Source organism: Eschrichtius robustus, chromosome 4 (genome assembly GCF_028021215.1).
Source record: "Eschrichtius robustus isolate mEscRob2 chromosome 4, mEscRob2.pri, whole genome shotgun sequence".
NCBI lineage: Eukaryota > Metazoa > Chordata > Mammalia > Artiodactyla > Eschrichtiidae > Eschrichtius > Eschrichtius robustus.
The window spans coordinates 88,253,345-88,266,452 of record NC_090827.1 but is presented as its reverse complement, the minus strand read 5'-3'; the positions used below and the strand labels follow the sequence as shown (position 1 = coordinate 88,266,452).

At 37.0% G+C, this 13,108-nt stretch overlaps 1 protein-coding gene across 2 annotated transcripts in view; it reads right to left on the bottom strand.

The window, feature by feature from the left end:
• RFC1 (replication factor C subunit 1) overlaps nt 1-13,108 on the bottom strand; it is a 74,924-nt gene that overhangs the window by 31,210 nt on the left and 30,606 nt on the right. For both annotated transcript variants that reach the window (XM_068543092.1, XM_068543094.1), the window contains exons 5-6: nt 6,488-6,729; nt 5,570-5,647 (exon numbers count right to left, since the gene is read on the bottom strand). In XM_068543092.1, the coding sequence (XP_068399193.1) occupies nt 5,570-5,647; nt 6,488-6,729 (320 nt within the window). The remainder of the gene's footprint in view (nt 1-5,569; nt 5,648-6,487; nt 6,730-13,108) is intronic.

Below are 13,108 nucleotides of genomic sequence, written 5' to 3'. Positions count from 1 at the left end.
AGCTCAGTAACCAAGCCTCCTCTTGTCTATAAAATGAACTAACTCAAGCTACAAAGAACTATAAGCAAGCCAGACAGATGCACATCAATATACTCTCTATTGCCTAATAATTTCTTCACCATAACTGAATTACACATCTAATTTCTAAAAACAATATGAAAATCTTCATCATATAAAGGTCCTTCAAACTCTAAACTTCCAGTGGTCCTGCAAGGATTTCTGGTTGAACTTTACACCATTTTTCTAAAATTTCACACTAGGTAGTATACTTCTAGTAAAGAGGATTCTAGATGTTTTAGAAGACAGAAGAAATTTAAATACTTCCATTAGAAATTCATTACTGGTAATTATGGCATCATGTGACCAAAAGTCTTATATTTTAATACAATGTTTAGCACAGCAGATAGTGTTTAACATACTGACTTGCATGTTAGATTCTGGGCACACATTCACTAAATGAATAAACCAAAAGGTGAAAGTGAGGGGGGAAAAAGGAAATAGATGCTCTTAGAGGGATAATCAGGAAAGACACCATCAGTCAGTTATTAACACTCTGAAAGTCCTTCATCAGACTAATAAGTTACCCAAACAGGATACTGAAAGAATGTGATAGAAATGGGAAAACAGAGGATTGTGATACAAAGTGCCACACCTGGTTTGGAAAGGATAGGGTAAGCCTCCAGTATTTCAGACAGATAAGAAGTCAGGTCCCTAAAAAAATCACTTCATGATTTTACCTAGGCCATCTGTCCTACCCTGAGTCATGTGGATATCTGTATGTAGTTTATAAAATTCAGTGTCGTCAATAAGATGGAAAAAGATTTTGAAAACACATACTATAAACTGCCAAATTAATAAAACGTGAACAGTCAGTATATTTCAGAAGACTAGAATACTGTTCTCTCACAACAATTGTTATCAGGAGCCTCATCTTTGTATATGTAGAGCTGATTCACTTTGTTATAAAGCAGAAACTAACACACCATTGTAAAGCAATTATACTCCAATAAAGATGTTTAAAAAAAAAAAAAAAAGAGCCTCTTCTTTGCCAAGCACTAAGATGAACACTGATGTCACAATAGTTGAGACATAAACAGCCCTGGGAGGTAGAGTTTAAAGTCTACATACAGCAAGACACTGAAATAGCAATTTAAGAAGACACAAATAAACGTTAATAGTAGCTACAGGGCATACAGAAGGGATTTCTAACATAGTTTAGGGAATATGAGAAAGTGACACTTAAGCTAATAAACAGGAAGGACGTTCAAACAGCAGGAACCAAGGTCTGGAGCCTCTGACAGAGACGATCACTCCCCCTTGAAATACCTTCTTCACTTGGCTTACATAAAATACCAAGCTTTCATCAGTGTCTTATAATTTTCTGCATACAGGTCTTTTGTCTCCTTAGGTAGGTTTATTCCTAGATATTTTATTCTTTTTGTTGCAATGGTAAATGGGAGTGTTTTCTTAATTTCACTTTCAGATTTTTCATCATTAGTGTATAGGAATGCAAGAGATTTCTGTGCATTAATTTTGTATCCTGCTACTTTACCAAATTCACTGATTAGCTCTAGGAGTTTTCTGGTAGCATCTTTAGGATTCTCTACGTATAGTATCATGTCATCTGCAAACAGTGACAGCTTTACTTCTTCTTTTCCGATTTGGATTCCTTTTATTTCCTTTTCTTCTCTGACTGCTGTGGCTAAAACTTCCAAAACTATGTTGAATAATAGTGGTGAGAGTGGGCAACCCTGTCTTGTTCCTGATCTTAGTGGAAACGGTTTCAGTTTTTCACCATTGAGGACAATGTTGGCTGTGGGTTTGTCATATATGGCCTATATTATGTTGAGGAAAGTTCCCTCTATGCCTACTTTCTGCAGGGCTTTTATCATAAATGGGTGTTGAATTTTGTCGAAAGCTTTCTCTGCATCTATTGAGATGATCATATGGTTTTTCTCCTTCAATTTGTTAATATAGTGTATCACGTTGATTGATTTGTGTATATTGAAGAATCCTTGCATTCCTGGGATAAACCCCACTTGATCATGGTGTATGATCCTTTTAATGTGCTGTTGGATTCTGTTTGCTAGTATTTTGTTGAGGATTTTTGCATCTATGTTCATCAGTGATATTGGCCTGTAGTTTTCTTTCTTTGTGACATCTTTGTCTGGTTTTGGTACCAGGGTGATGGTGGCCTCATAGAATGAGTTGGGGAGTGTTCCTGGAGAGATATACCATGTTCTTGGATTGGAAGAATCAACATTGTGAAAATGACTCTACTACCCAAAGCAATCTACAGATTCAATGCAATCCCTTTCAAACTACCACTGGCATTTTTCACAGAACTACAACAAAAAATTTCACAATTTGTATGGAAACACAAAAGACCCCGAATAGCCAAAGCAATCTTGAGAACGAAAAAAGGAGCTGGAGGAATCAGGCTCCCTGACTTCAGACTATACTACAAAGCTACAGTAATCAAGACAGTATGCTACTGGCACAAAAACATAACTATAGCTCAATGGAACAGGATAGAAAGCCCAGAGATAAACCCATGCACATATGGTCACCTTATCTTTGATAAAGTAGGCAAGCATATACAGTGGAGAAAAGACAGCCTCTTCAATAAGTGGTCCTGGGAAAACTGGACAGGTACATGTAAAAGTATGAAATTAGAACACTCCCTAACACCATACACAAAAATAAACTCCAAATGGATTAAAGACCTAAATGTAAGGCCAGACACTATAAAACTCTTAGAGGAAAACGTAGGCAGAACACTCCATGACATAAATCACAGCAAGATCCTTTTTGACCCAGCTCCTAGAGAAATGGAAATAAAAACAAAAATAAACAAATGGGACCTAATGAAACTTAAAAGCTTTTGCACAGCAAAGGAAACCATAAACAAGACCAAAAGACAACCCTCAGAATGGGAGAAAATATTTGCAAATGAAGCAACTGACAAAGGATTAATCTCCAAAATTTACAAGCAGCTCATGCAGCTCAATAACAAAAAAACAAACAACCCAATCCAAAAATGGGCAGAAGACCTAAATAGACATTTCTCCAAAGAAGATATACAGATTGCCAACAAACACATGAAAGAATGCTCAACATCATTAATCATTAGAGAAATGCAAATCAAAACTACAATGAGATATCATCTCACACCGGTCAGAATGGCCATCATCAAAAAATCTAGAAACAATAAATGCTGGAGAGGTTGTGGAGAAAAGGGAACACTCTTGCACTGCTGGTGGGAATGTAAATTGATACAGCCACTATGGAGAACAGTATGGAGGTTCCTTAAAAAACTAAAAATAGAACTACCATACGACCCAGCAATCCCACTACTGGGCATATACCCTGAGAAAACCATAATTCAAAAAGAGTCATGTACCAAAATGTTCATTGCAGCTCTATTTACAATAGCCAGGACATGGAAGCAACCTAAGTGTCCATCATCGGATGAATAGATAAAGAAGATGTGGCACATATATACAATGGAATATTACTCAGCCATAAAAAGAAACGAAATTGAGTTATTTGTAGTGAGGTGGATGGAGTTAGAGTCTGTCATACAGAGTGAAGTAAGTCAGAAAGAGAAAAACAAATACAGTATGCTAACACATATATATGGAATCTAAGGAAAAAAAAAAAAGTCATGAAGAACCTAGTGGTAAGACGGGAATAAAGACACAGACCTACTAGAGAATGGACTTGAGGATATGGGGAGGGGGAAGGGTAAGCTGTGACAAAGTGAGAGAGTGGCATGGACATATATACACTACCAAACGTAAATCAGATAGCTAGTGGGAAGCAGCTGCATAGCACAGGGAGATCAGCTCGGTGCTTTGTGACCACCTAGAGGGGTGGGATAGGGAGGGTGGGAGGGAGGGAGATGCAAGAGGGAAGAGATATGGGAACATATGTATATGTATAACTGATTCACTTTGTTATAAAGCAGAAACAAATACACCATTGTAAAGCAATTATACTCCAATAAAGATGTTAAAAAAGATAAATAAATAAATTAAAATTAAATACCAAGCTTTCCTGATTGTCCTACTTCACTAGCCACTTTCTTTAAATCTCTTCTGCTAGATCATCCTTCTCTTCCTGACCTCTCATTGTTAACAGTGCCCCAGAGCTCAATCCTGAGACTTCTTTTCTGTTTACATTCTCTCCCCATGATCTCATCTAGTTACACTGGTTTTAATACCATTCAAATGTTAATGATCCCAAATAAATATCTTCAGCTTAGACCTCTCCCCTGAGCTCCAGATTCCTCTACCCAACTACCCACTCTGCATCTCCATTTGGAAGCCTATTAGGCATCTCAAACTTATGTGCAAAACAGAATTCTTGATATCCCTGTACCAGTGTTCCAGTCTTAATAAATGATATCACCATTCACCCAGTTGCTCAAGCCGAAAAACATGGAGTCATCTTTGAATCTTCTCTTTCCCTCATACCTTACGTCCAGTCTATCTGCAACAACTTGAAGGTTGCACCTTCAAAGCATATACAGATGATGACCACTTCTCACTACCTCTTCCATTACCCCCATCCTGGTACAAGCCGACATCTTCTCTCACCTCCCCTACCGTAACAGTCTCCAAAATGATCTGCTTTTGATCTTGCCCACCATGGTTTCTTTAGCTTCACAGCAGCCAGAATAATTTTCTTTTAAGATCCATCAAAAGTCATGTCATTTCTCTATTCAATACTCCAATGGCTTCTCATCTCACAGAGACGAAAATCCAAACTCCTTACCATCCCAAGTCCTTCCGGTAGGTACCAAAGACCAGTCATGACATAACAGGATTTGCTGCTGGCCATTTCTTCCAAACTCATCAAACTCAAACATTACTACCTCAGGATGCTTACACCTGCTATTCTCTATGTTTAGAGGAAATCTTCCTCCAGGTAGAAGGAAGCCCCATGGCTCACCATTATCATGAATTATGTGCCCCAATGTCACTTCCTCAGAGGGGTTTTCCTAACCCCTGTATTTCAAATAGAACACTCATAACACCACTGATCATTCCTTTACTTTTCCTCATAGCATTTATAATGATCTTTTTTTTTTTTTTTAATTTTGGTATCCTTAACACCTAGAAGTGTGCCACGCACTCAGTAAGTGCTCGATAAATACTTACTGAATGAATATAACAGGTTCACTACAAAGGGCACTCTGAACTGAAGATAGATTTAGAGATCACCAGCATATGCATAGTACTTAAAGCCACAGGAGTAGATGAGATTGCCCAGAGTGGAAAGAGAAGAGATATGACCAAGTTAAATTATTTTAACTATCTAAAGGAGGCTTCCATTCAAAGAAATCTAATAATAAATCTTTAGTTATCCTCTGCTCTCATCATCTATCTTTTACATAAACTTAGATTTTCATATAGTATTAGATTTTAACTTATTTTACACATAACTCTTACAATGAGGCTCAATCCAAAATGAAACTAGAACTATCTTAATTGTCTGCCTGGGTAGACTAAATAGCAAGTGACAACATCAAGCTGCTAATGATATCTAAAGAAAATGCTAATACCTCTGCATCTTCATCAAGTTGTAATTGCTTGGCGATGGCTTCATCATTTAATCTGGAATCATCTGCATTTTGTGAAGGCTATATTTCAAGGAAAATCAAGCAAGATCAGCATAAACCTTAAGTTCAAAGTAAGGTGCTTTTTCTTAACTAGCTGAATAAATACACCAATGAGAGATAAATGTATCAGTTATGAAATAGACTCCATGCACAGCAGCCAAAAAATTATGTTCATGGCTACTCCGTGACCACATCCAATTTCTTAACAAGCAAATATCCTACAGACAGATGATTCTCACTTAATTCTATTGAAATGTTCAAAAGAAGTACCCCCCAAAACCCTAGAGACTAACGTCTTGGCTTCAGAAGTAGTCCAGAACATTGGCACACCAATATATGAGAAAGATTACATTGTCTAACGGAGGTACTAAAGAAATCAACACACACACTGCTCGGCAGGCTTCCACGCAGGGAACTACTTTCACTAACTTATCTGTATTTGTTTCCTAAATGTCCAGGAAAAGATGAAGCCAACATCAGCCAAAATAGAGAAGGTCACAAGTACAGCATAGGGAGGCTCTATTCTAAGTTATGTGTTCATGACCTCATTTGGGAACAATTATGTTGTCTGAGGTCAAGAGTAAAATGAGTTTGCATTCTGAGTATTTAAATTCTAAGAATCACAATTCATTCTTATGATTTAAATGATCTTTTCTCACTTTCAAATATTAAAAACTTAAATGTGTGATATTCTAACTTGGTCGTCCTCCAACATAATAGCAATACATTTTACCCATAATCATAGGAAAATTGTTTTCATCAATAAAATGTTGGTCTATTCATAAAATCCAATTTCACCTCTTATTAATAACTGAACGGGTACAAATCCTGAACATTCCTGCTTGCCTGTAGAACACTCACCTCTTTTCTTCTGCTTGCCACCATCTTCTTATCCGATCTTTGGACACTTGCCGTTCCAAAATAATCAAGCACTGATGTGGGGGTAAGTTTCATCGGTGACAAAGGCTTATTCTTAGTGTTTAGTGTCTTAGTGTTTTCTTCATTCTTTTTCATGTTTGATGCTCCAAGATAACTATTTGGAGATCCTCCATTCTCTTTTGACTTAGAGGCTGCCTTCTTACACACAAAGTCATCTTCTTCATCTTAAATGAAATATGACCAGATATGGCTTGATAAAATATCAATTCTAATTACAAAAGCAACCACTTCCACCAACTTTATAAAAAATACACAAGTGCTATGGGATGCTAATGATTTTCTTTTCTTCCTATCTCCTAAATTCAACAGTTATCCTCACATTTACCAGTGCCAGGTCTGTAATACACCATCTCCCCCAGTTACTACCCAGAGTACACAAATGTGTATATTTACTCATGTATTCAACAAATAATTACTGAGCATCCATTATGTGCTAGGCACTGAGGATACAGCAGTGAATAAAAAAGACAAAATCCCTGCCCTCATGAAGCTTGGAACCTAGAAGAGGAAACAGATACAGAAATAAACATATACTGTCAAGTTATAAGTGCTATGAAGAAAAGTAAGACAGAATGAAAGAATTAGAGAGTGATGAAGGGGCTCTTTTAGATAGGGTAGTCAGGGAAAGCTTCTTGATAAGCCACATTTGAAGAGAGCCCTGAAATGAAGTTACCTCAGGCAAGAATGTTCAGGCAATGAAAACTACAAGTGCAAAAGCCTTAAACTGAGTGTGCTTGGAGGTTCCTGTGACTGCAGCAGAATGAAGTGGGTACACCACAAGAGTTAAGGTGAGAGAGGTAGAGGCCAAATCCCATAGAACTCTGTAGATCACAGAAGGAATTTTAGGTTTTATTTTAGAATGGGAATCCACCAGAGAATTTTCAGCAGAGTTGTGCGTCATCCAACTTAAGTCACGTCCTTTGGAGAACACACTGTCAAGGGATAAAAGCGAATGCAGGGAGACCATTTAGGGAGCTATTCTACATAGTTCCAGAAGAAATGCTGAAGCCTTGGACTAGGGTGGTATTTGCAGAGGTGTTAAGAAGTTGTCAGAGTCTAGCTATACATCGAAGGTGTACTATCTAGCAATATCTAACTATTCATTGAAGACTTTAAACACTTTGTCTTATAACATTTTCTTACCAAAAAGTTTCCATTGAACATCTGGTTTTAAAAGTCTTTCTAAGCATTCATGACAATGCATAGATAATTAAAGACCCCAAAAATGCACCTCAAAAGGGCCTCAGTAAACTTTTTTGTTTGATTCAGTGATTCACAAGATAAAAAGCTTTTTACTTTGGCCTAATAACAAAAGAAATCCAATAAAAAGAAAAATCTAAAAGGCAGTCGTGAAGACTAGGTCAGGTCACTGTGGGCGAGGGAGGGTTCACTTTATATGTTTGGTATTCAAGGCCACATATGAATGGGTCTTTACCTCCTCTCAAGTACTCATTCAACTACTAGTATTTGCTAAGGGTCATACGTGCCAAGCACTGTGCTGTTCCTAGGTGCTGCCATCTCAAACAAAAAAGTATCCAAGATATGTAAAAATCAAGAAGAATTTAGTCTGACTCTCTAATTATTATATTTATATTAAAATTAAACTATAAACTTTACAAAGCATAAATAACTCTTACAGGTTTCTGAGTACTAAATGTAAAAAGTAATCCACTATTTAAAGCAAGAGCAGAGTAGACACCTCTGAGGATGTCCATACAGTTCACTATAAGCCTACTTTCCCTAAGGACTTACACCCCACTCCACCCTCCAGGGGCCTCCAATAACCACAGATATATTTATTAGATGGTTCCATATCCCTTGCCATCACAAACCGGACCAGGAGTGGGCACTTGAACAAGGTGGGGCGAATCTTACCCTTGATCAGTTTGCTGAACTAATGTGTTTAAACTAAGGTGCTAAAGGTTTATTTTTGCATGCAATGACATTCAGCAATGGCCTTCTAATAAATTCCATTTTGCTTACAACAAGCTAGGTTTTCTTCTTAACCTGCAACCAAAAATTTTAGTTAAAGCATACTTGTTTTCTTATCTTCAACTATAGCCAATCTACCTTCAAGATTAAATTAAAAATTCATTCATCAATCCTTCTAAGCACATCCAAGGCTTGATACACTTACCAGATTTCAATCCATGTATTGACAAGAGTCAACAGACTAAGTTTAGTCACTCATATATCTGTTCTTCCTACATGACAACCAGTCCTTCTCTGCCTCTGCCATCTGATTCAGATGGTTCTGCAAAGGTTAGGTGACATTATCCCCATCCCACTTAGGTACGATAGCCACATAAATCACTCATAACCATCCTAGTAACCATTGATAATATAATCTGAAACTCCTTCCCTCTTCTCTAAGATAACAACATAATGAATTGTTATATTATTGAAATCCAATTTTTTATAATTTAAGGTTTGTCTATTTTAAATCCCTAGACACAGTTAAGCTGTAGCATAACCAAACCAGTAGCATTCAACAACAAACTATTCTACCTTAGCAGTCAAAACAAATTATACGAAATGCCCTTAAAAGAAGATTCAAAACAAAATTAACATTGCTGGGACTTCCCTGGTGGCGCACTGGTTAAGAATCCTCCTGCCAATGTAGGGGACACAGGTTCAATCCCTGGTCCGGGAAGATCCCACATGACATGGAGCTACTAAGTTCGTGCGCTACAACTACTAAGCCTGCGCTCTAGAGCCCGCGAGCCACAACTACTGAGCCTGCGCACCTAGAGCTCGTGCTCCGCAACAAGAGAAGCCACTACAACGAGAAGCCCGCACACAGCAATGAAGAGTAGCCCCTGCTTGCCGCAAATAGAGAAAGCCCACGTGCAGCAACGAAGACCCAATGGAGCCCTAAATAAATAAATAAATAAATTTATTTATTTTTAAAAATAATAACAACATTGCTGATATCCTGGTTTTAATAAAAATAAAATAAAATAAGAAAGCCACAAAACTGGAACCTCCTAAGTATAGATATCCAATATATCTCCTTAGGCAGTAAGTGCAAAGTTAAAAGCAGATCTAGTATATATAAGACAAGACTTCCGATCTTATCTGAGAGCTTATTAAATTTTATAATTTTTACTTGGTTTGTTTTGAATTCAACAACTGTACTTCTGGGGAGGAAGGATTTCCTTAATGGAGAAAGAACAAAATTAAATTGTATCTGCAAAATGACAGTCTTCTACTAGTTTTTCCCTCACTTTAAAAATGCCAAAAGCAGTAACATTCCATTTCCACTACCCCTAACCATGTGTACAAGCAGTATGACAGAAAATCCCAGAACTGAATGGACCAAGTCAACCACTATGTTTTTCTGTTATAGTTCTTCCCCTTCACTCAAGAACTTCCTTAGTATATAAAATATTGTAATTGTCCTTAAGCAATTAACTCAAACAAGATCAATCACTGATATTTGGTATAGACTCAGAAAGGGAAACAATGGTATTGTAGATATTTGCAATCCCTAGCTTAACACTTTCTCCAGCAATCTCATAAATATTCACAGGTAACAGATGAGCATGAAATTTAGTGAGATCAAGAATTTCTAAGACTACCAGATTAAAAAGATTGTTGGCAAGGGTGTAGGGAAATGGGACCTTTACATACGCAATAGTATTTTAAAATAGTAAATTAAAAAAAATCTTTACAGGGGGCAATCTTGCAACATGTATCAAAACCTCACATATGCATACCCATTAGTTGGACCCAGCAATTCCACTTCTTTTTTTAATTTTTTTTTACTTTGGCCGCACCGGGTCTCAGTTGCTACACGCAGGATCTTCATTGCGGCACGCAGGATCTTCATTGCGGCACGCAGGATCTTTAGTTGCAGCATGCAGGTGGCATCTAGTTCCCTGACCAGGGATCCAACCCGGGCCCCCTGAATTGGGAGCACAGAGTCTTACCCACTGGACCACCAGGAAAGTCCCAGCAATTCCACTTCTAACTAATTAGTCTAAAAACAAAACAGGGGGGGTCTTCCCTGGTGGCGCAGTGGTTAGGAATCCGCCTGCCAATGCAGGGGACACGGGTTCGAGCCCTGGTCCAGGAAGATCCCACATGCTGCGGGGCAACTAAGCCCGTGCACCACAACTAATGAGCCTGCACTCTAGACCCCGCGAGCCACAACTACTAAAGCCCACGGGCTTAGAGCCTGGGCTCTGCAAAAAGAGAAGCCACCAAAATGAGAAGCCCGCGCACTGCAACAAAGGCCCAACGCAGCCAAAAATAAATAAATTAAATAAATAAAATTTAACGTAAATAAATAAATTAAAACAGGGACTTCCATGGTGGTCCAGTGGGTAAGACCCCGTGCTTCCACTGCAGGGGGCGCAGGTTTGATCCCTGGTCGGGGAACGAAGATCCCACATGCTGCACACCGAGGCCAAAAAAAACAAAACAAATGAACACGTACACAAAGATATATGTACAAAAATGCTTATCATGGCATTTGTCCATTCAAAAGTATGGAGAACAGACTGCAAGAGGGCAAGAAAAGATGAAGGAAAAATTAAGGGACTAATACAGTTTAGACAAAAAAGACAGCCTCAACTATGACAGTTGCACCAAAGATAGAAATAAGTGAACATTGTTTATAAAGTGGGAAAACAAATAACCTGAATACCTACTATTATGTTCAACCATGTAATGAATTATGCAACAACCGAAAATTATAATGCATATCCATATTTACTGACATCAAGATATTCGTATGTGTATTAAGTGATAAAAGAGATATTACAAGATGTTTAGTGATATATCTAAATCTACCCATCTATGTATTTATAGATATGCTTTTAAATTCACGTTCAAAGATCTGAAAAGAATAAAATGTTACCAACTTTTATCTCTGGATAGGGGATTCTGGGTGATTTTTCATTTCTTTCATCATATCTTTTTCATCTGTATATTACACTTCTCTTTCTTTTTAACCTACGTCTCATATTTTACAACAAATTGACTATCTCCTAGAAACTCTGTCCCCTTGGCTTTCTGAGACAGAAAAGGTTTGGCTTTAGTTTCTCCCTCCTCTCCATTTTTCTTTGCTTACTTCTTTCATTATTTATTAGCCTCTCTGCTTATTCTGTCACTAGCTTCAGGGACTTCATGGTATCTTTTTATCTAATTTATGATATAATTAGTTTATAATAGTTATCATTATTGAGCATTAAACTCCATGCCAGGTACTCTACCACATTCTTTATAATGCATTATCTTTAGTCGACTAGTTCTCTTATTCCATACATGGATTCCATTTTCCACATTCCTGGCAAATGCAGACTGGGCTTAAATACTTTCAAAATTGAGCAGTGTAATTCAACGTGACCTCCTCTTTCTTTGGTGAACAGCACTACCGTACTCTTTAGAAAAGTTCTTCCTTATATTAAGCCAAAACACTTCCCTGTGAATTCCACCTATTTTCCTTAATTAATCTTTTTTCACATTCAGTGTTTGAAGACTGCCTTCGTTTTCTTCTTTAGCTCCTCTTCCCTACAAATGGTAAAGTTTCAAACCACTCACCATTTGGGTTATTGGAAAGATTAGATTTTTAAAAATCAAAGTGCCCAGTATAGTACCTCGCCATGTTATAATAAACATTCAATAAACAATAAAGCAGTATTCTCTGGTGAAAACAATACTGAACCAAAAGTCCAGAAAACTAAAATGCTAACCTGACTTCGACTTTCTATTGTTATTTTAATTAATTATCTGGGATTCGTTGTCCTCTGCAAAATGTTGGACCAGACAAACTCTTTTAAGATTTTCCCTTCTATAATTCTGAAAAATCTGTGGATAGTCACATAGATTTTGTAGCTACTGTACTCAATACTGGTGAGAATGTGATAAGTCTGTACTAATATAAACACTAACTATGAAAGTGTAAACTACTGGGTTAGCCAAAAAAGTTCGTTTGGGTTTTTCCATAACACCTTACGAAAAACCCGAATGAACTTTTTGGTCAACCCAATAGTATGACTTTTCTAGAAAGCAATTTGGCAAAATATATCTAGAACCTTAAAGAAGTTCATAACCTTTAGCATAGTAATTCTTAGAGATAATGAGAGGTGATGACAAACATTTATATACAAATATATTCATCACACTAGTAAGAACATTAAAAATGTAGGCAACAAAAATAATTAAAACTGGAAGGGCTATATACATTGTGATCTAGTCATACAATGAATTCATGCAGTCAAAAAAAATTAAGCCCAAATTTCAAAGCTCAAAAAAAAATTATGAAAACAGTAAAATTAAACTGGCAAAAAACCAAAAATGCATCACTTTGTTCTTTAGGTTAGCCTTAAACATCACTCCTAAAAGAGAGCTTCTTTCCAAAGCCTTCTCTACTAGAGATCTTTTTACAATGGGTTTAAAGTTAACAATGTCTTCAAGCTACAGATCCCAAAAATATACTACATCTAAACATAGACATAATTTTATAAACATTTTCATAAATATTGAGTAAAAATGTAATTTTCAAGAAAAAATATGGAAATATTCTGCATGAAATTT